Below are 21,990 nucleotides of genomic sequence, written 5' to 3' on the forward strand. Positions count from 1 at the left end.
ACTCTTTCACATCTGGTGTATCCAGAATAAGTATCTGATTTCTTCCTCGGGCCGTACGTCATCCCGGAAGTCAAATATTGGCCAACCATACTTGTATCAGTATGTTGCTCCAAGGCTCGAAATCACTACAGCATCTGATCCAGCAAATGTAATTGATGTATGAGTAAGCCATTACATCAACCTGAAACGCTTGGTGAATGTACATCAATTCCATTGAACGACTCGGAAATTGACTTGTGCGTGTACTTGGTGCATCTGGTATGTTTAGGTCGGAAAACCACGATCATTGCTTGGTGTTAGTTATTTTGGGCAGTTAGTTAGCACAGATAAGCGAGATAGATCTTTCCGCTAAGGCACCTAAGAGACGCTAGTATTTACTAATTCCCCTAACCTGAATTACTTAGTTACACTAACACCTCCAAAACCCTGGCTCTGGGAGGCGTGGTTTGCCTTGGTAAGGCACGGTCCCCACGTTAAATACAAACAAACAAACAGAGAATGCTTCCGACTCCTCTTTGATGACTGTGCAGCATGAGTAGAAAAAGGTGCCAAGCAATCCGACCAGCATTTAGCTTCAATACCGCATACTCGTCGCATGCATGCTCGTCGTGCGGTCTGCCATTATCCAGTTCGACCAAACCCAGTCCGTGCAGAACCATAGAAGGCACTACTAGTAGAAAAGGTTGCCAAGATACTTACAGTGGATAGTGATGTGGACTTTGATGCCCAGTGGACCACGCTGTTCCATGTCAGACGGGCCACAGCCCTCAAGAAACGGCAGCGGTAGGGCAGGTCGGCCGAGACCAGCGAGGGAGCCTATGCAGTGTATGTACATACTAGAAAATAGATGATCTTTATAACCTGGATAGAGACGGATACATCACCATCTCAGCAGTAAGTACCTACATCACCATTAAAAATACGATAGCCTTGATGTGAAGTATCTCCCATCCTTGCCAGGGTCTTCTCGTGCATGACGTATGGTAAACCGCAGCCAGTGAGACCTATGATCAAAAATTAATGAGCTAAACCACCAAGATTGATACTCCCAGCATCATGATAGCCTAGTACTTATATATCGCCAGCGCTTATTTATGCCAACCCCGTTTCTATACATTCTCCCCGTCCACACAGGACGTCATAATTCGAATGTTCTCGTATACTATTATTTTATGACAGTTTCCTATATCCATGCCTCATAGCCATCAGTGACTCCTTCTCTTTACCTTTTGCAAGATTTCTCCTTCTAGCCTGTGTACTAAAGTATTTACTATTTCTCTGCCTTTCTTCGCCGACCAGGAGCGCAAAGAGTCGCTTGCTAAGACTCCTTGGCGCCCCACACATTTTCTGGTCCGCCCTTGTCGCTTAGGGGTCTTGGACTCTAAATGGATTTGAGTAAGAGCATTGCCGTCCGGGCCTGAAAGATGGTGAATCATACTTGGATATAGAGACCTTCAGTTGTTTCTGCGCATAAGCTGCAAAACATTCGTCTGAGGAATATGACATCCGGCAACGTTGTTATTGTTGAGATTGGAGTAGCACAACGATGAAAGATACACAAAGTTGTATCAGATAGTACAGCAACCGACGAGGACAGTGCCTGACGGCAAGCGCGTCGGCTATCACTGGTTCAACAACGGCTATATCACGCAAAATGCTTCGTTCATCTGCGGGTACCAACAACACATTGGCTTGGAATCACAAAGGAGGAACCCATCACCATACGATAATATTCGGAGCAATGGACAGGTAGGCGCAATGACAAGTAGGCCGCACCTGATGCTGTTAGTACGACAACTCGTGCATATTGATGCTATCGTGGCACTAGTTCCATTGCCTCAGTGCAACAAGTCTTCTCGCTCCTCCACGCTCACAGTATTGTATAGTGGCAAATGCTGTCTTGTGCCTCAGCTCCCTGTCGCTGATTGATGGTATCAGTTTTTTATCAGCACTGAATGACTGAGTAGTTCATGCAGAGCGAAGCGTGGTCTCACAAGTATTCCATTTGCTCTCTCACGCGTCATGCATCACTTTCGCCGGCTGTGAGTCGGGCGCTCAAGTGATGCACCCGCCATCTGTGTAATGCCACGGCAAGGCTAGCGCATGTCAGCACCGAAAATAACGTTCTGATTGCATCTCGTCCAGGGGTACGTTGTTACAACAGTTGCACTGATCCTCAATCATCGGATGAATCCACATGCCCGCCGACCCAGTGTCTAGACTATACCTCGGAAAAGGTTATCTACATTGGCGTCTTCACAATGGCGAATCGCTTCATGTGACTGGGCAAGAAGAATTTGGAGCGACCATTAAGCGCGCGTGTTGGCAGCCGTGGAGTGTCTTGGGAATACGCTGCTCCCAGGCATGTGAAAACGCGGGACCCTATCAAGAGGACGGCAGCTGCAAATAGCCCCATGAGACACTTTGAAGCAGATGAGGGCAGCCACTCGAGAAGTGATCGGCGACAGATAATGTAGAACTTCCATCACTTGTATTTGAAGTATGCCGATTCTCTCGCTACAGTAGATTTCAGCTTTTACAATCCCCCCCCCCTCTTTTAATTGTGGCCCTATTCCCGTCCAAGTGGAGCAACCAACACCGCCAAGAACATCGTGCTCTTGAAGCTGTCCCCGTGAGGCGACATCGGATTGGCGTGCATTGACCAGAGCTGGCTGTCTTGGCCGTCTGGTTGGATTGTCTCAATCGTCAATACCGTTGTGGGCTCCACAGCCTCAGCCAGTGACAACATCACACGGGGATAATTGTTCGGTCGTTGATAGACAGAGACTATTGATTATTTCCTTTCTTTCTCAATATCCGTTAAATCTTGGATCTTGACTCCTCTCAACTAAAATAACAATTGAAAAGACACACCGCCTCAGGCCTCATCCCTGACGCAGTCGAGGCATTTCATCTGCATCGTGGAGACAGTCCCTGGTCATCCTCGTGCGATCATTAGCGCCATCGTTTCTAACAGTTGCACCAGAGTCGGGGCTGACTAAGATAGAGTGTTAGCTTGTGGGTAAGAAAAATCTAGACATAGCTACTAACCGTGCGGCCAACCTGTCTCGGTAACCCAGACAGGCTTTCCACTTGCTACACTCTCTGTCTGGACTACGGCAGTCATGTAAGTTTTCCGCAGCGAGATCAATAGAGTTCGGCTTGGTCGTCTCAAGGTACGGACAAACTATTGTTACCAAGCCAAGCCACCAAATTTGCAACTCCGCGGTTCTCAGGCAAGATCCATGCTGTCCAGGTATCGGCATATCCAATGGGCCTAGTTTCCAACAATGTGCGCCTAATCCAATTGCGCATCCAGCCTATATAGCCTTCGATCTCTGCGCCGGTTGCGCCGACCCCTGCGTTATTGGCAACACCCTGAGGAATACTACGGTGCAGCGTGGTCCAGGCATGCAGCATGCTCTCGGCCTGGCTTGTAGGGCTTGGTATGTGCAACGACTTCTGGGGCGTCATTGGTTGAGGGGGGAGTGGGGAAAGGTAGTTGCATGGGGCTGAGCGAGCAGGAGAAGGCTAATGTAGTTCTGCCGAGGTAGCTCTGGCGGGTCGTCAGTGCCCCGCCAGACCTACGCAGGCATCCCACCGATTGATAATCTCTCTCTGTTCGTGCGATACTGCAATACTTCAGCTTTTCCGTCCATGAAAAGCACTATAGGCTTTCATGTCCGCACTGAGGCAGATCCGCGCCCGCCGTGGTGCTTGATGTATGGTACCCAACGAGATGCAGACTACCATCACCAAAGCCAGCTACCGAGCTGGCACCCCAACGATTATAAGACGACGAGAAATACAACCATGTACCACGATAACGCAGAGAGCTCAGTTGAAACACTCCAATTGAAGTCAATGCAACATATTGATTAGGCCGGGGTGTTCGATCAATACACAAGTGACACCATTCCTGACCATGTCCATATTGAACGGCTCAATAGCTTCTTTCAGACATGGCTTACAAATCAAGTACTCCGTCCCCGATAGGTTCCTTTCGCTCTTCTATCCTTGTCAGATTGAGCAGATCGTTTACGGCGTAAATCAAGGACTTGGAAGCCGAATGTGCTTCCGCTAAATTGTCCCGAGTTTTTGGGTCAAGGTTCCCTTCCAAGGCGATCTCGAGGTAGTTGATGATGGCATTGAGTGGTGTGCGGACTTCATGGACGGAATCGGCCAGCAAAAGTCGCAGAAGACGACTGTTTTGCAGTACGGCCTCGTTTTGTCTCCATACCTCAACGAATTTGCCTGTAGAACTCGTTAGAAACATGGCTAGTTTTAACGCCAATTATATAATGTGATCAAAATCAGCTTACCATATACCAAGCAGAGCACCGTTGCAGTCTCTTTGTGTTCTTCTGACCATTCTCTACACTTGCCAACAACCGTCTGGCTCCACACCTGGAAGCTCGTTCGTGGTTCAAGATAGTCGGAAGTGCCCGCCCTAATTTCTTTTTCGTTCGCATTACCTGCCCATTTCACTTCTTTGACCTGAGCTTTTCGGAAGAAGACAATGAAGTCGAGGCCTCCCACACTCAATGGTACGTATAACAGACCAGCAATAACAGTGAAGCCAGGAGGATACCGTAGGTCCGGGAGCTCTACACGAATATCTTCTATGGCTACAATCGAGGCGAATTTCTTGATTCGTAGGTATTCGAGGATAGCAAGGGCTTCTTGGGACTGCTCCACCGTCCCCAATATCCTGGTCTCACTGCCTATGGAGAGCATGCCGAAATCTGCATCAAGAAGCCCGAGTAAATCTTCGGGCGAGGCAATGAAGTGACCCGGCACGTGATTGCTGACAGGAACGATGTGACTTAACTTTTTTGCCCGCAAGCGCGAGGCGTAAGACAGCCTTTCTATGTTCCTGGATGCCATATCCCCTATAAGTCTACACATTTTTCGAACCGGAAAAGCCACTCGCATGCCTCCACGCCCATACGAGTGGCACGCAATTAATCCCCAAAGATTGGAGAAAGCGTTGACAGACACGGACATAGATGCTCGAACACCCATGTTGGCGAGGTATTTGAGGTGCATTGGTGACATCGCGCGGAGGTATGAATGAGTGAGGTCCAGAGGATGCTCAACGTCGGCGCCCGTCCGACATACTAGTCGGGATGGCTCCAAATCACGGTCATAGAGTAAGCGGACCTTGTTAATCTTATACAGTTCGCGAGCTTGCCTAGGAATGTCAGAAGCTGGGAAATGCAGGCCTCGGTAAGAGTGTTGCGTCTTGGCAGAATCAACTAGTTCGCTGATTACTTTCCCATTGTAAGATGAGTCAAATCGGTGTATCATGATTCTGTGAAAGCCGGTTAATTCCTTGATGATTCTAACAAGGACCTCGAGAGATTTGTCGAGGTCCGGGGCCGATGTTAATCGTTCTTGTGCTTGGGACATGATATCGACAATTTGCATAGGACCCGCCTCTCCTCCCTTCTTCCGTACCCTAGATAGAACTTTAAGCAGTGTGCTGCCCGTTTTATCACCCAAATCGAACTCTTTGCGGGTTGACTCCTGATGAGGTGGGCCCTCCGATGCAGGTCGTGCAATTTCGTCTGGTGGGCAGAGAGGATAATCATTGTCATTCTCCAACTCAAATTCGCAAATGATCAGGTCTGGATTCGCGGAGCTGATATGAATGGCGCACCATAACTTAACGCTTATCTCTCCCAACGGGTGCAGTGCCGTATTGAGGACCTCGGGTCCGTTGTTGGTGACGTCAGGATTTTCGTTCCGGATGAAGTCTATGTGGTCGAGAATGTTGCGCACATGGTCCTCGGAGAAGAGGTCCATAAAGCTGTCGAGCTTGAAGAGCTGCTGCGGGGAATAGCCAATGATGCGTCTTGAGTTCTCACTGACAATGTGGACAGGGAAGCGGCCGTTGACCTCCTTAAGCGCTACAAGTAAACCGAAGGACTGTACTGCTCCAGGCATATGAATGGGCTCATCTTCACACCGGCGCAGAGCCCCGTCTCTACCGGTAATGAGATAATGTTCTTCTTCGGTTGTAGTATGTATGAATTGCGTTGCGTAGACCTGCTCTTTTGAGTCGCCAAGTATTCTAGATCCAACTCCATCAAAACTGTCGTCCGAGGCATTCTTTCCTTCGTCTTTGGTGTTATTTGGGAGAACTGATGCCGGTGTATGTAGTGTATTGGTTGCTTTGACCCTCTGAAACTCTGTCCGCGAGTTATCGGCTTGGTGGTAATCACCATTAAAGTTAAGATCAGGGAGGTCATGCTCGCAAGTTTCGTGCGAATATGACATGGACTGGGGCTGCTCAACATCGACGACTGAGCGTATAGAGAAAATACGATCTTCCATGTCGGTCGTACCGCTCACAACTCCGTGTTCAAGCCAGCAATCTGGGGACAAATCCGGTGAGGAAGCAGACCCTGTAGAAAGAGGCTGAACATGAGCAACTATTTTGTTCATACCCATGTCATTGGCTTATTCGATTTCTGTCGGTTATAGCAAGATCGGTTTCGGGTCCGCGGATGGGTGGTGCCGTCGAAAGTGTGGGGGGACAAAGATAATTGGCATGTTCTTCCGGGCTGGAGACTGGTCATAGAAAGCAGGAGGTTCGTTTGGTGGCATGTGCTTAAGCTCAAGCAACGTGTATCACGACTGAGATAGCCAGTTTTGAAGGGGCTATGTTGTCCGTAATGTTTTGATGTAGTTCGTGGTTTCTACCCATCCAAGCACTCTAGACACGGGAGATCTATCTTGCTTACTTTGTGCCCTGTTTTTAGAATTAAACCATACCTGTGCCACGCCCCCACTTTGGCGTCGCCATCATTGAAACCCCACGCTACAACGCACCCAGAAGGGGGCAGCCACACCTAAAGGCTCTTGTCCACCTGCTGGGGATCTGTGCTTGGCCTGTATACGCCGATAAAAGCGATGCCTCGCACTTCGACCCCCGTCACGTCTTTGGTCTTGTATGGCCGGAGCTGCTGGGCTTCGAGGTGCATTCTTACGTAGATGAGGGACCTTGGCTTGGTCATATCGCTGTCCCAGTTGTCTACTGGGGAAAAGATTTGTAGTTGGGGTGTGCCTTAACCATCATGCTCCTTCCGAGGAATGCCCACCCACGGCTCCGGTATCAGGCGAATGTCAAGTTTCACAACCGGCTGCCACTCTGCCCCACCAGCACGAAAGAAACTAAAGGAGATGGGACTAGGCCCTATGGAAGGCAGACCCGCCATCTGGACCGGTTGTACTCTCAACCCAAAAAAAAGAATAAGTTGGCGATGAATGAACAGTACTGCACAGTGAGGCTAGCGGGGTCGGTGGGGGACTTCGATTATTAGTTTGACTTTGGCCTGCGCTAGTTTGCGACTACGTCGTAGTCACTGCAGCGGATTTTCGGCTGCACGTCGGCCATGGATGTAGTACGCAATTCATATCTACGCAAGGAGCGCTGGTCCATCGAAGTACTTAGTCATCTTTATCAGCTGTGTTTTATGTAGACACGACTAGGCATCGATTTTCGACTACTACAGGTGTGTCAAGATTGAGGAAAACTTGCCATCGTTTTCAAAAGCAGAGTTACGGTCAGGAAAATCATGTGCAAGAGTAGTAGAGGTGCAGAAAAAAGGGATAACAAGCAGCCGGCTGGTTTCAACCTTTTTAGTATCGCTCTATGTGACGACCCTCACAAGGGAGCCCGATGCTTTTGATCGTGCTGCTAGGTTGATCTGGCTTGATCTCAACGACGATGAGGTGGATACCTTTATCGACCAGGCACCGACGAGGCTTTTAGAAGGCATGAGTGCACTTGACTGGTGGCTCTCTCCAGAGAGACGTCAAGAGTGGCCACGCCTATCACAAATGGCGATCGAAATATTGTCTATACCTGGGCTCTCTAACGAAGCTAAGCGCGTCTTTTCTGGAGGGAGAAGGACTTGTAAATAGGATAGAGCAGCACTAAGGGCCGCCTCCATTGAACGTGCAAAGTTTCTTAAGAGTGTACAGCGATTAGGGGTTACATTTGGCGATAGGATCATAGCTGAGCGAACAGTCTCCTAAGTTATAAAATTCTTGGCATTCGGAAGTCGACAGTCGACATACTATTCGACGGTCGATGAAATTTTAAAGTCGACTGTCGGGTACAGGCCTGACCGTAACCATGGCGGGTCTGGAATCCTGATAAACGTAGTGTCCTGTAGTCGAATAATTGCTTTTCCCAGGAATTATTGATATGAACATATATTGGTGAGCATTAGTCATATAAATCAGTGTAATATCTTTTCGAGCTTACCACCGCGGACCCAGCCGAAGATACTAAAAATGGCAGACGAATTAATTGAACCTCGTGATTAATTCATTTAAAATTTTGGGAGACGACGATTAAATTGATTTCCAAAACAGGCCAATTGAATTGATTGGAGGCCTGCTGTGGACTCTTGTGGTGTTGATGGCCGTGGTGAGCGAGGTGGAAGGGAAGAGCTCCTGATCCTGTAGCACTTGGGTCGTGTTAAGTAGGAAAATACTAGTTTTTCCCAGCCGCGCTGGAAGATCTTCTCTGTGAAGGCTTCCTAGCAGCAGCAGTGCAAGCTATGAGCATCCTCTGCTTGTTGATGGGTCTAGTGGCCGAGATACCTCGCCATTTCCTTGGCTTCTGGTAATAGTGGTGTTTGATAGAGGAGACACAGATCTTATCAAGGGGCTGTAAAGCTTCGCTAGTATGGGTGGCACGTATACCAAGGCAATTCTCATCCAGAGGATGTAAGCATGAAGCGGGCTGTGAGGTAAGTGTTATGACCATCTAGTATTTGCATCATCCACGGCCTCGGCCTTTGCTTAGACTCCCGGGGATTTAGAAAGCATCGTCTATCCAGTATGCTAAGACGAGCAGACACAGCCACCAATGACAGGTACCTCGTTGCCCTAAAGCTGTGCAGGCGAGGTTTAACCAAAAAATCTGACCGATAAATGCTACAGAATGCAAGAACGCAATCAATGCAAAGACTCCAATGTTATATAAACGACATTTCTCGATCGGTTCGTCATGTCCATCATTATCTTCCGTGTCTGATAGCAAACTGTAATCTCAAAGCTATCTTTGCTCCTCGGGCCGCACTCTATGGCCGTAGAACTCGCCTTTGCCTTCCGATGCCGTACAGGCGAGGCAAACGCCTCCTCCGTAGACGCGGATGTGCCGTTTCCAACCTGCCCCTGCGTTGTTTAAAACAGATATGATTTCTCCTTTGACATCAATCCCGTGAGTACGAAAGGACTCATGCGGCGCAAGTGGCAGGGTTGGAGTTAACGAAGGGAAAGAACTCGGCGAGGACGAAGTCACGCTTCCATCTTCCTCCAGCCCCGGCACCGGTTGAGGTGGTCCGAGAGGCAACGTTTTCGTATAAGACCTCCTCCTCGGCGTAGCAGGTGAATCAATGGGCTGTCTTAGGGCCGAAGAAGAAGATGAAGAAGTGTAGTCCGGGTTCGGTTAGCTGAAGAAGCTGCTGTCTAGGTCTCCCGTTGTTGATAATGCCACACGCACGCGTCGTTCCGCAAACGACACTACCTTCGTTAATAGTATTGGACGTGTTAATGGCAGTGGAGGCGGCGGACGAGCCCTTAGATGGTGCGTCAGCGCAACTTCAGATGTATAATTTATAGCCCACATTGCGTCGTTCCCATTATAGAGCGGTTCGAGTACAACCTCCACTCCGAGTTAAGCAGACGCCGGATGCTTGTTAGCTGACATGTCCGTCCTAACACTTTTGCTGAATGCACGTGACTTCGCCCCTTTCCCTAGTTAAAGTGTTACAGAAGGGAGTTTTCCTGGTCCACCAGGTCCGCTAGCCGTCTTGTCAAATGACTTTCCTCTTATATCTTATGCCAAATCGAAGTGCAAAAATGAACAAGAGCGCGGCGGTAGCAATGCTAATATTAGATAGGAGTCGTAGCGGATCCCAGTGTACTAGCGCAAGACGGGGTTACAGCCTAAGAAATGATACCCACTATAGCTGTAGGGTATTCGGGCTGTCAGGGAAGATCTGCGGGCCGAAGCTGTGTTGTGCAAGCACCCGCCCACCCCTAATCCAGTCTGGAGTCTAGTGGCGTCTCGAGTCTTCAGCTCTATTTTCTGAGACACTTGTGACAGTCTGCGTAGCTCGAGATAATGGAGACTCGCTTTCATTGGCATACAACATTCATCAATACGGGTTACTCACCATTGTCTCTAGTAAAAGAAAAGAAATAGCTGGTAAAAGTCTCAAATGTTCCCGGTCGCTGGACCGCTAAAGCCGAATGACGAATTAGCCTCGCCAAGCGACTTGCATGGCCTTATTACGGCGGTAACACACGATGTAACTCGGTAAAGAAGTTAGGTGGTTAGGCTAGCACCGGACTACAAGGTTAACCTAACCTCACTAGCGATAACTTAAAAAATGGCGATGCACATTAGTATTCCGTTATTATCTCTATAAGCTCTTTAACCTTTACGCTCGTTGACTTTTAGGCGAGTCAAAACCCACTAGGTGCGCCGGAGAGGCGTCGTTACTATGGCGTATGTTTGCCGTATACGGCCAAGTAATCTGCATCCGTTTCAAACCTGATAATATGAGGTATATTGAGTAAGTGTTGTTGTCCTTCTTAAGTGCTATGAGATGTACTTACTAAGCCTACTGTCATGGTAATACGCCGATATGAAGTCGCTAAGGAACCGCTAGGGGCGCTTAACATGCCAGAATACTGCTTTAACAAGGCGTTGAGACCTCCGAGGCTGCGGTAAGTTCCTTAAGTATATGGCTTGGCTTCTAATAATCAGTAACAAGGCTAAAGTTCCTAGGTTCGTAGAGTGCGGAGGTTTTAAGTAGCGTGACATGAAAAGGGCAGGGCGTTATTAAATTATCAGTTATTATTAATCATCTCTGACAATATAATAGTATATTAAGAATAAGACGGTGTAGCTTTTCACTAAGTAGAAACACTAGCGTTACAGTGTAATAGCACGATTATAAACGGGCGAGACTTAGTAGCGTGTCGTATCACTGGTGTTCCTTTTACAAGCTCGGAACCAAGAACCAATCAGAGATGCTATACATCACTGATTTCTAGGAATATGCCACCCCACTTTAGTCCTTCGGTTTAGGCAAGCTAGATATGAGGACTTTTATGTAGAAGTTCCCATGGAATACGCATTTAATTTAACGCGTAATAACTATAACCGGGTGGCTACCGCGGTAAATGAGGCCTCCCACTATGGAGGAGCAAGTTCCTAGTATCCGAAGCGTTTACAAGGCTTAGTCGAGCTCTTTCAAAAAGGTTTGGTCTAGGCCGTCCAAGATGCGCCCAATCTAGCCGCTAGAGGGTTAGGGGTTAGGCACGGAGGATCTCGGGAGATAGTTCTCAAAAATCAAGAAGCTAAAGAAAAGAAGAGATCGCAATTTACTACTACCTTATACCCTCTAAGTGTTTCCTAGTCGCTATTTAACCCGATATGGGATTAGAATTCGGCTCCGACAAGGATCGAAATTAATCCATTCAATTTATTACACCCCTGAATGTAGTGGATGGGCCAGAATCTACCGAATTGCCAGCCAAATGGATCCATTTTGTACTAAAATGGATGGATTCGTAATTAGGTGGGTTTATATGAATTAGCATTACGTGGCAAACCAAATCCCCGATTAGGAAATCGTGACAGGATCTGTGGTCTTTTACGGACTAATCCTAACTTCGTCTTATTTCGCCAAGCGTATATTCAGAATTCTGCACGCCGTTAGTAGTGCGCCGCTTTACCCCCACCTTGATTACTCGTCTACAGTTTCCAGAAGCCAAGCTGGGTTCCTGAATATAGGCGAAGGTAGCGACTTGTATCGATTATAACGTGATAGCCCCCAAATATCCTAGGCGGATGTACCTTTTAGTGTCTATTATATCGAGATCAAAGTACTCTTAAAGGACAACAAGGGGTAGAATGGCCGCAATTCAAATCAACTTAGTATGTAAAAGGTGCAAACAGAACTTGTAATGCATAAAAGCGTGATAAGACAGCAAGTCTAAGAAAGCGAAACGTGAAATCAGAAAGGGGTCCCCGGACAAGGCTGGCTAACTGGCTGGATACAGGCTGGCTAAGCAAGGCTAAACCCAGCCTGGACAGTGGCCTACCTTTTGCGGCCGCTATCGCTGCTCTTTTGTAAGGCTATTCTGGCTGGACAGCCGATTTAATACAACGCGTTACTGCGTGTAGAAGCTAAAACAGGGCGCGTAACACCTTGAACCATTCCTCGATTCCAATTGCCAGCTCTGCCTAGGACTGCCAATAAGTGTGAACCCATGATGTCCTCTCGTAAGTTCCATTCTAATTCACGGGATTTCCTAAGTCTAAATACGTGACAAAGCCGGTCTAATGTAACACTCGTCACTCCTTTTTAAGATCTATTGTAACAGAAACTCAACCGATAAGTTTGAGCGACGCCTTAGGCGCGAGCTAGATGCCATGGAAACTCGTTACCGAAGCGCCGTGTGGTTTTTTATTTAGGCTTGGTCGACCTTGCCACACATTGCCGATTCGCGTGGAATGGCTTCCAGCACCATGCGCAGCCGAGGTCGAAGGTGTTCTCCGTCATTCCTCCACGATTGCACAGTCTGTGGTTGATTACGGAAAATGCCGGATTGAATTAATCAATATATTGATTCGATTGATTAATTACAAACCCTGTCGAGGATGTAGTCTTGTCTTGTAATGAAAAGGCGGTAGCAGGATACAACAACTTGTATACAAGAATGAGATTATAAGTGTCGAGATGGCTCGAGTGTTCCCAAAGTCAAAGTCACAAGATAAACGGTAACTGGGAGTCCATGAGAAAAACGAGAAATCACTCCGAAGAGACCGCCGTTAGCCACTTGTCGGTCGCGTCCAATGCGCGTAGTCCTATGACCACTTTTCACCACTACCAGCAGCGCCGGCCGAAACGATACCTTTCTCCTCTTAATGGTGTTAAAAGTGGATTGACGAAAAGCCATCATGGACAAATGAGGACCTAGAGCACTAATGTCCAGATCTAGCGCTGCCATCGGCATGGCTCAACGAGCGGGTCGAGCGAGCGAATCGAGCGGACGGGAGGATCGAGCGAACGAGAGGAACGAGCAGTCACAGCGCATGCAGACACTATGTCTAGTTGCTCGCGTGTTCTGACAGCACAAATGCGGCAGTCATCCATTACTAACTCGGTCAGCCACGTACGGCATTCATTTAAGTTATACATAATGAGGTTGAACAAAAGGGCATGGAGGCTGCGAAGGCAAATATTATAGGTGTTTCAATTACACATATGCTACATCTACAGTGGATACTATATAGGCCCTGGATCGAGATCCAGGAGGTTGCGTCTCTACATCGGCTCTGCTCCGGATAGAACAGGTTTGTAGCCGGCACACGTACAGGTCGCAGAATCTGTCTTCGCCGACCTTATCTCAGCTATCATGTCCGAGGGAAGCGGTTAGTAACGCTGACCTGCCACAGCGGAAGTTCATCTCAGCTATCATGTCCGAGGGAAGCGGGTGGTAACGCTGACCTGCCACAACGGAATGTTTTTACATCTAGCAGGACATGGTTAACCGCTAGATGGACACGAGTATGAAGAAGAAAGGAAAGAAAAAGTCCAGGACAATCTGCGAAAAGATAGGCTTATATAGAAGAATCTGGGTGGGCCTAATCATGTGATTAATGGGGTGCGTCTGGCCAGCCTCCATCTTTCGTGTTGTGCCAGAGGCGCATCTGGATCTGTCAGTCAATTGTGGAAAGAAGATGGCCAGAAGTTATTTACTATTGTGTCAGTTTTGGACCGCTTGCCACCAGGTGGAGGTCGGTGACGTGCCCCATCGAGACGGAAATGGATCGCAGACAGGTTGACCATCAACAGCCGGCAGCGACTCCACTCCAGAGCCAAGACAGCACAGTCGTTTAGACAAAATCGTGTTCTGCCACCAAATCCACCGTTGTTCCATTTCACGTTCGGTGGATGGGTTCATATTTGGCCATGACCTCGACGGGATACTGTGCTGTACAGGACTGCATCACTTTTGGTCTGTTTGACGAAACGGGCCAGCAAGGTACAGCAAAGTGTTCTGTGGTCAGATCCGTATACGAGCTCGCATCAAGTTGGACGTGCTCTCTCGGTGGTGGACGTTTCCCATCCTGTCTCTTCTCACTCTTCTCACTCTTCTCACTCTTCTCACTCTTCTCACTCTTCTCACTCTTCTCACTCTTCTCACTCTCGCTTTGGTGTCCTCTACATCACACATCCCTCTTGGCTTGCTTCTCTGGACAACTCTCTACATAGCTCATACTCCGTAACTCTCTGGCCCTTGTTGTCCTCTTGTCATCGTACGCATCTTCATGCTTCACTTTCCATATCGTCACGGCCCCCGACTTGGCCATGGCGGTTACCGGACCACTATAGTTGTCTCGTTCGCATGAGATAGGGTTGCACACGATGCACTTGGGACATGAGCTTGCTGAGCATACCAGAACAAATTATCGATGAAGAATGGCAAACATCGTCGCCCTTCTTGGTTTTGCTCCTCTGTCATTCCCTCTGGCCACAAAACGAGCCAAAGATTCTACTCTAGTTCCACTATACGGCCTTGGCTACCTTAACAACGCTGTCATTGGGCACCTTCTTTCGTTGGTTAGCGTCGGGCACACCGTAACCACCATTAATCATCTCTAGTCGCCTTCCTGAGTTCCTACACGACGACGAGCAGCCACGAAATAGTCATCTGTGTCAGGTAAATGTTCAGGAACTAAATTGGGTTCCACAGAGGCTGTACAATAAATCACATGCCATACGTGTTTACTATAGTACAGTTTTATGGGCACACACTTCAGGACCCGCTCGATACACTTGGAAAGGAAACGTGACGGCCACTTCTGGCTGACATGATAACGCGGCAAGCAGTCTTCTTTCATTTTCATCTCAACCGTGGGCAGGAATGTTACAAAAATTTTCCCGACATTCCAGGACGGTTTTGGATCAAACGTACGGAATAGACTGTGTGCGCAAAGCCTGTCTTCCTGAATGATTGGTGCTCTTGACAAACGTTAGTCACTCGCCCATACTGCTCTAGAATGGAATCTAGGAGCAAACAATCCAATATCCAGACGAGCCTAGACGTACATTCCATAGCTTACTCTGATGCTAATGCCCATTCGTAACGATCGTCTATTATGACTTGCAATACGCATTGATATTGTGTTGAACTTGAACACCACGCATTACTCATGTATCGTTTACGCTTACCCACCATGTCTCGTCAAGTCGAAGTGATGCCGAGTCCATCGCACGGTCCCTAGACTCGTTGTTCCAGGAGTATGGTGATTCCCAGTGCTATAGAGGCGCCTCTGCTTACTCCGATTCTCAATCAAATCATGATAGATTGTGCTCTGGACAAAACGAAGTAGACCAGCTGTTAATGATACATCTAGACGACCGGGCCGAAGGAGAAGCTAATAAAGTTGATGAAGTTGAAGGCAATGATGGTCGCACAGCCAGATCGTCTCCGGTACGCGATCGAGTGGAAGTTGACTGTCAATGGTGGGGGCAAGGCCGAGGATACGGAAGAGGACATCATCCTCACCCCTGAGAGGTTTTGGGAGACGACGCTCAAGGGAAAACTTGAGTCTGTTGTTCAGCAGAAGACGCCACCGGGTGTGTCTTATTAAGCACAAGATACCAAGGTGATTGTTCCGCCACTGGCAAGAGGAAGTTCCGAAAACGCTTCGACGAGCTGAAGATTGATTGGAAAGTGTTGAAAAGCCAACCATATGGTTGGAGTCATCTACCTTGACTAGGCAAATAGCTGTGCATTACTATCTTAATTAACTACATCAAGGCAAGTAGCCTAGCCGGCATGATCTACTTCCCTGCCTCAACAATTTATTCTAACTATGTGAAACATGAAGAGAACAAAAGATAATATACTAAACACACCGAATCCGACAATAGCTCGACGAAATGCCCTTGTGTTAGAGCACTTCCCAGATACACAGCAAACGATAGCTTGCATTCCCACTTATTTCACCTTTAGTAGCGTGCACCGGCTAAACGTCCAATTCCGACCGGAAGAATCGATGCTGAATCATAACTCGTCTAAATTCTGAGATATAATCTAAACTACGTAAAGATTAGCAACCAGGGCTGTAGACCTCCCCCGCTGCCATCGCATCCTTTGCCCAGGGCGACCGGGGTCCTAACATCCAATCCTGCATTGCCAACCATGCGCTCCAAGCCGATTCGGCGGCAACGATTTCCTCTTCCGTGACGTTCTGTAATGGTCGAAGGTATGGGATGCTCTGCCCGTCTCCCATATCGTAATATGACTTGACCTCTAACCAACTCGCGCTTTTTGCAGCAAGTAAATAATGTCTCCGTTCGATTTCATGGATATGGCCTATGCCCATAGGCCAGTCGTGTCCGAAGAAAAGGTTTAAGATGCTATAAGTATCTAAGCCGGTTGCCACTAATCGGCGGATGTAGATGGTCAATATGTCGCGAGCATTCGACAGTTGCAAAATCTGGAGGGGAAGCCGGATGTTTATAGATGCCGCGAGGATTTGCACATGGTTGGTGTGTTGTGCAATTGCTAGAAAATGGTTCTGACAAGATTGATAGTATGGATACCAGTCAGCGATATTTTCCAGCCGCGCCGACGGAGGGTGCAACCTATCGTCTAAGTGGGGTGCTGTTGCCAAAGGTGATCGGGAAGACAAGGGCTCGACCTTATAATGGAGGTTGTGAGAGGAAGACATAGTTTAGTATGCAGATAATAGTAGGGCGCAACTACCGCTTAAACTCAAAGTAGAGAGGGGCCTGCTTATATCGCTGAGTACAAGATGTAAGGTTGACCATTGTCGCTTCTCACCTGAAGGCAGACCCAGGGCTACTAGCTCTCGATGAGAGCAGTGCATTGATTAAGAGGTTGTCAAAAGTTAGAGGGCACAACAAACGATAGAATACTATAGGGCTAACGCAATTTCCACTGACTATGTAGATCCCTCTCCAACAATGTATCCTGTAAATTTCTACAAGATCTCGATCCAAATGCGGAAATCATTTCTGAGTAGATTATAGGGTCGTTGTTATGCCGAAGCCAATGTTCTCAGATCTTTTAATTGTAATCACATCTGTTAAATGCTTTCCTTGACCAATAAGGATCATGCGAAGCGCCTAACCCCTTTCCGTTTATTCTTGTCTGTCATCAAGTCATAGAAAAGGGGCCTAGGTGACCTGTTAGAAGACTTGTGACTGCTTGGTACTACATCGAGGTCGCCGACTTAACGTTACTGTAGTGACCGTATTTCATGGGCCCGGGACTTGCCGTATTCACTAATGAAAGTATGATCCCGATCGAGCAGTGGACAAAAAATATCTCAATAGCTGTCTCAATCTGTCAAAGACAAATTCCACATAGTATTTGTAATACAACTGTTCTCGGTGGCTTTTCAGACTGCCTATAGCTTCTCCTCTGAGTTGGAGGATCACGGTGAGAATGTAAGGCGCCGCCCTTTGTCACCATGATTGCAGGCACGGCAAAGGCTAAGTTATGTGATCATGGGAGGATTTACGAGAACATAGACTTGAAATTCTATCCCAACTCAGCCTATAGTCATTTGGGTTACCGCAATGGCCGTTTGTTGAGTTCATGTGTCACCAAGGAATCAGGAAATCCCAAGTGGTGGGGAAGTGGGGGCAGATCTACAGGTAGATATGATCACTTTTTCAGGTGGGACGTGAAATGTCCCGCCTTCCCAGCCTCGGGATGGTTTGAACGGGAGCTAAGACGTGGTGGCATTTAGCGTGTTGAATTTTTGAACGCAATAAGATATGTACGTTCATGAAACTAGTATGTGATCATCGTCGCTATCAATGTAATAGTAATACGCGATTGATCACGACCATTACAGCGGCTCTTTCTAGGCCTGCGATTGTCCACACTGCGATGGACAATCAGAACGGATGAACCAATTCTAAGGTGTATTACTACAACGTAAGAGATGAGACTAACGGATCACGCCGAACAAGGACGACGAGATATATCGCTGTGGCCGGCAGCTTATAGCCAGGATTAAGGTTCAGATGTTCTCCAACGCTATCGACGGGAAAACTAGTGCAGCATATCTATACATTGTGGTCTCTTCGGAGACCAGTCGGCGATTTACCCTAGCAGTTGGTGGGGATTTCAATAAGTAATGATCCTTTTTAGCGCACCGAACTGGCGGGTCTCATCCGTGGGTTTGCAGGGTTTTACTCTGTGGACTCGGAAAAACAATTCCAATGACCAATTAGTTCTTGTCTAGCGTTACTCACGGGCTCCCCAAGCCTCCATATGTAGCAGAAGCGGTTTGAATCGTTTAAGCATAGAGTCTCGTCACCTCAACCTGAGCTATGCATCAAGGGACCAGAACAACCTAGTTCAATATGCACGCCCGGATCCTAGAGGCCTTCCATTGGGGAAATTCTTGTTGTTTGTGTCTCTCAAAACGCTGGATGCGGTTCTAGTTCCTAGCTAATTCACTACAAAACAAAAGCAGATTTACAAGAAAATATATACGTTTATCTATCTTTCCTCTTCACTACTTTGTTTACTCCAGATTGCACGAAAATTACCGATTTACGATTGGTTTATTAGCGGTTCTGCATCGCTTTCCCAACGACGCATCCGAGAATCTTACGCCATACCGAGTCAATCGATCGGTTGCAGCGTTTTTTGTTTGCGAAATTCTCATGTGAAGGCTATGGTAAGTCCGGCTCGAAACCTGTCTATGGTATGGCGATGCGACAATACACCTAATGCATGCAAGTAAATCTCCGCTCAGTGGGCTGGTATTGTTCTCCATTCGAGGCTGCCTTCGTAAGCGGAAAACAAGAGATATGTGTCGAGCCAATTCGATATGAGATGCGAATAACTTAGATCGAGAGCAATGTGCGACTGCGTGTTTATACTAAACCACAAGAGTTAGCAGGTGTGACCTTGTTGCTTGCCTACTCATAGGGCATCAAAAGTCTCATACAGCATGCGTATTCCTTGCAACGCTTTCAGGATCACGGCCGCTCCATACCATGCGAGACGTGGTATGGAGTTAAGATTTGTCCGTCAGGACTTTCTTTCTTTTTATAAGTTGGCCTAGCCAAAATAGGTGCATCACTCCACTTCATCACCCAGAGGATTCCATGTATTGTGAAACCTGTTTGTCGCGCATAGCATCTAGTGCTAATCTCAAATCCACGAGGCGTTGGAGCACCTTCCGCTTATTTTTGCCCTTGTTAACCGAGTACTAAGATAGAGGGCTACTTGAGCAATCGGGGGCTTATGGCTGGACGGCGCAATGCCCGCGGTCGCATCCACTAGCAGAAGTTTGAAGAAGCAAGGTACGTTCCTGGCCTCGCAATGGGCTGTATGTCAACAATATCAAGTCCGGTAATGATCTGTTGGAATGCATTCCGTGCTAGTATCTGTATTACTACCATGCGTACTGACAATCAATACCAATGAAGCTTAAGAAAGCAAATGCACTGCAGGGTGATTCGGAGAAGGTTATCAAATCAGTTGTTTACCAGCGGATCTCCACACCACTTTAAGTAGCCCCCCGTAAAGGCTGAACCTTCAAGCCGTCCCGCTGTGGCTTCTCTTCGGTCTCTCATTTGCTCATTATCTTTTGAATGTTGAAGCCCGGTATTGTTCACCTTTATTATTAGTGCCTGGGTGATTAGAAGCCACCAGCGCCGCCGTTGTACAATGAATTAATTGCTGTGTCCTGCCTTGCTTTATTACGACCATAGCGGCTTTCGACTTTGCGCGCTCCGGCCTAGCACAATATGTATGCCGCTGCGTGCTTCAATCTCCTAGGCCAGCCCGGCCGTCACCTTATTTGCGCCGATGCACATGTAAGCTCTTATTGATGTTGGCTCGCATCCCGTTCTCAGCCATTACGCCCGCTCTTTCTAAAGAGCAAATATTTGCATTCCCGCGGCGTTAGAATGCCTGGAAGATTCTGTCAACCATGATTCAGAGCATCCTCAGGTCTCTTCCACGAAAATCGTCCATACAAACACCAAGGAGCCCTGCAGTGGACGGTCTAAGCTAAGGGGCATTGTATCAATGGCGAATGAGAAGCTGGCTGAAGTTCAGGGTATGGCTGTTTTTCTTTCACCTGATGACAATACCTCATTTTCACCGTTGCCCTCCCCTCAGTCACATCCGCCGCCGAATTTATCGTACGAACGATCCTCGGAGCATAGCCACAATTTAGTGGCCGCGTCTGATCCTGTAACGCTTGTTACCAATTCAACTCTAGAAATATCCGAAATCAACAAACGAGCAGGAGATGACACTTTGGTGCAGCGCCACCCTAGCAACCATGTTGATTACTTGTCACATGACTGGGTAGAAGAAGATATATGGTCATCGTGGCGCTATCTCGTGTCGAATCGAGGCGAATGCTCCAATGCACAGAGGCTAGAGAATGCACAGAGGTTAGAGAATGCACAGAGGTTAGAGAATGCATCTTGGAGGGCTTGGACGAAGACAAAATGCAACCTCAAAACGGTTTCGCCGGAGACCATTAATTGGTATTACTACATCTTGATGCTTTCAACTATTTAATGGCATCAGAATACTAATTCCTTCATAGGCTGAGAGACTGTGACGTAACTTGGTTGTATGGTCCACTACAGCAGTGTCGACCTACGTCGTTATCAAGAAGCATGGGACGGACAAACTCCACTTCGCCCATGACTAACGTGTCCATCGTTAACAAGTCCAACCTGAGAAAAATGAGCATAGCAGAGACCTTGCGCCTAGAGTCTCGTTCGTTGTCGTCCGTTCTCAAACAGGCCACGAAAGATACTCAACCACAACATCTGGATAGAAGAGGTCGTGTAACAAGGCTTATTGTACAAACACAAGTGGCCCGGGAGCGGGCGCTAGGCATGCCTTCAAAATCGACTTCGGAAATTGAAACTCACATACCGAAAGTCAAATGCGTCCAATTTGATGAACGTGTTGAGCAATGCATCGCGATGGATTCCAGTGTAGGAGTGGACAAGGAGGAGCGAGAACACGAATATAGGAGTAATGTCGATGATAGTGATTCGGGAGAAGGAGCTGTCATGATGAAAATCATGAGATCAAGGAGGAAATCAGTGAGAGCAAAGCCAAAACCAAAACCGGAGACATATGTCGCGAAAAAGACTATCATGGTACTACCATCTACGACCCTGAAATACGATGGAGGCACGCCACATCCATCTCAAACCGCTATGGAGTATGATGCAGATCATTTCATTTGTTCTATCTTCTCCCCATCGTCTCCGTTGGAGGTTTTGCGACGACCAACACAATCGCACTATTCTCCCATCCGGGATGATGAAAGTCCGCATATAAACGAGAAGCGAGTTCTATGCCAAAGCTAGGCTCAGTACAATTCTTACTACCTGGTCCATACGAAATACAGCGGCCTATATCAAAAACTAGCAAGATGTATGAGCGAGCAGGCGTGTTTTTAACGAGCCAGGCACTTCGACACTGTGTCAAGACAAACGAGCATGGTAACGGTTTAGAGGTTATGTGATTGATACATTTGATACCGCTCTATATGTAGCGGATGTAATTCTCAATGTTGGATGGCGTAGATAAGTTCTGATAGTTCGAGTATGACGAAAGATCGTCGAGCGTCGAAAGATGTGGCAATCGAGCTGGCTGGTGCGACAGCGATGGGTGGATGCCGGTCGGAGAGACTCGAGTAACCGTTTGTGGAAACCTGGCACGTCACTTTGGGGTACGCGAAAGATATCCATGGCTAAGCAGGAGATTGGTGGTATGTACGGATCATATATGTTCAAGCGCAAGTTGTGATTTTGAGAGCACTGGAGAATCTCGTGAGGGAGGCGTTCAACGGGGTAGCACGTTGCTGAAGTTGATGGGCGGAGTCCACTAATCACCGCCGTCAATGTGTGT

General features: G+C 47.7%; 5 protein-coding genes across 5 annotated transcripts; 1 reads left to right on the plus strand and 4 right to left on the minus strand.

The window, feature by feature from the left end:
- Positions 1-2,885: 2,885 nt before the first annotated feature.
- On the minus strand, positions 2,886-3,474 carry BKA67DRAFT_664737 (uncharacterized protein; the record flags this gene model as incomplete). The annotated part of the gene is made up of 3 exons (XM_046108434.1): positions 2,886-2,998; positions 3,052-3,114; positions 3,189-3,474. The coding sequence occupies 3 exons, from the start codon at positions 3,472-3,474 to the stop codon at positions 2,886-2,888; spliced, it is 462 nt and encodes a 153-aa protein (XP_045952235.1).
- Positions 3,475-3,967: 493 nt separating this feature from the next.
- BKA67DRAFT_664738 (GAF domain-like protein) lies at positions 3,968-6,339 on the minus strand (the record flags this gene model as incomplete). The annotated part of the gene is made up of 2 exons (XM_046108435.1): positions 3,968-4,254; positions 4,323-6,339. The coding sequence occupies 2 exons, from the start codon at positions 6,337-6,339 to the stop codon at positions 3,968-3,970; spliced, it is 2,304 nt and encodes a 767-aa protein (XP_045952236.1).
- Positions 6,340-8,687: 2,348 nt separating this feature from the next.
- Positions 8,688-9,952, minus strand: BKA67DRAFT_586341 (uncharacterized protein). Its single transcript, XM_046104248.1, has 2 exons — positions 9,524-9,952; positions 8,688-9,421 (listed from the first exon to the last, which is right to left on the minus strand). Exons 1-2 carry the CDS (start codon positions 9,647-9,649, stop codon positions 9,077-9,079), a joined length of 471 nt encoding a protein of 156 aa, XP_045952237.1. The 5' UTR covers positions 9,650-9,952; the 3' UTR covers positions 8,688-9,076.
- Positions 9,953-16,159: 6,207 nt separating this feature from the next.
- Positions 16,160-17,295, minus strand: BKA67DRAFT_595889 (uncharacterized protein; the record flags this gene model as incomplete). Its single annotated transcript, XM_046105226.1, has 3 exons — positions 16,160-16,697; positions 16,897-16,914; positions 17,291-17,295. The coding sequence occupies 3 exons, from the start codon at positions 17,293-17,295 to the stop codon at positions 16,160-16,162; spliced, it is 561 nt and encodes a 186-aa protein (XP_045952238.1).
- A 2,678-nt stretch (positions 17,296-19,973) lies between these two features.
- BKA67DRAFT_123937 (uncharacterized protein) lies at positions 19,974-21,521 on the plus strand. The gene is made up of 3 exons (XM_046094957.1): positions 19,974-20,489; positions 20,526-20,603; positions 20,666-21,521. The coding sequence occupies exons 1-3, from the start codon at positions 20,134-20,136 to the stop codon at positions 21,444-21,446; spliced, it is 1,215 nt and encodes a 404-aa protein (XP_045952239.1). The 5' UTR covers positions 19,974-20,133; the 3' UTR covers positions 21,447-21,521.
- The last annotated feature ends 469 nt before the right edge of the window (positions 21,522-21,990 follow it).

This window comes from Truncatella angustata, assembly GCF_020726525.1.
Source record: "Truncatella angustata strain MPI-SDFR-AT-0073 chromosome Unknown BKA67scaffold_11, whole genome shotgun sequence".
Lineage (NCBI taxonomy): Eukaryota > Fungi > Ascomycota > Sordariomycetes > Amphisphaeriales > Sporocadaceae > Truncatella > Truncatella angustata.

Excerpts from the sequence above, each read along its gene's own strand:
- BKA67DRAFT_586341 (XM_046104248.1), bottom strand. The coding sequence starts at position 9,649 with ATGTGGGCTATAAATTATACATCTGAAGTTGCGCTGACGCACCATCTA. Across the intron at positions 9,422-9,523 it reads TGTCGTTTGCGGAACGACGC|CCCATTGATTCACCTGCTAC; the intron begins GTGCGTGTGGCA and ends GCCCTAAGACAG.
- BKA67DRAFT_123937 (XM_046094957.1), top strand. The coding sequence starts at position 20,134 with ATGGCGAATGAGAAGCTGGCTGAAGTTCAGGGTATGGCTGTTTTTCTT. Across the intron at positions 20,490-20,525 it reads GAATGCTCCAATGCACAGAG|GTTAGAGAATGCATCTTGGA; the intron begins GCTAGAGAATGC and ends GAATGCACAGAG. Across the intron at positions 20,604-20,665 it reads TCGCCGGAGACCATTAATTG|GCTGAGAGACTGTGACGTAA; the intron begins GTATTACTACAT and ends ATTCCTTCATAG.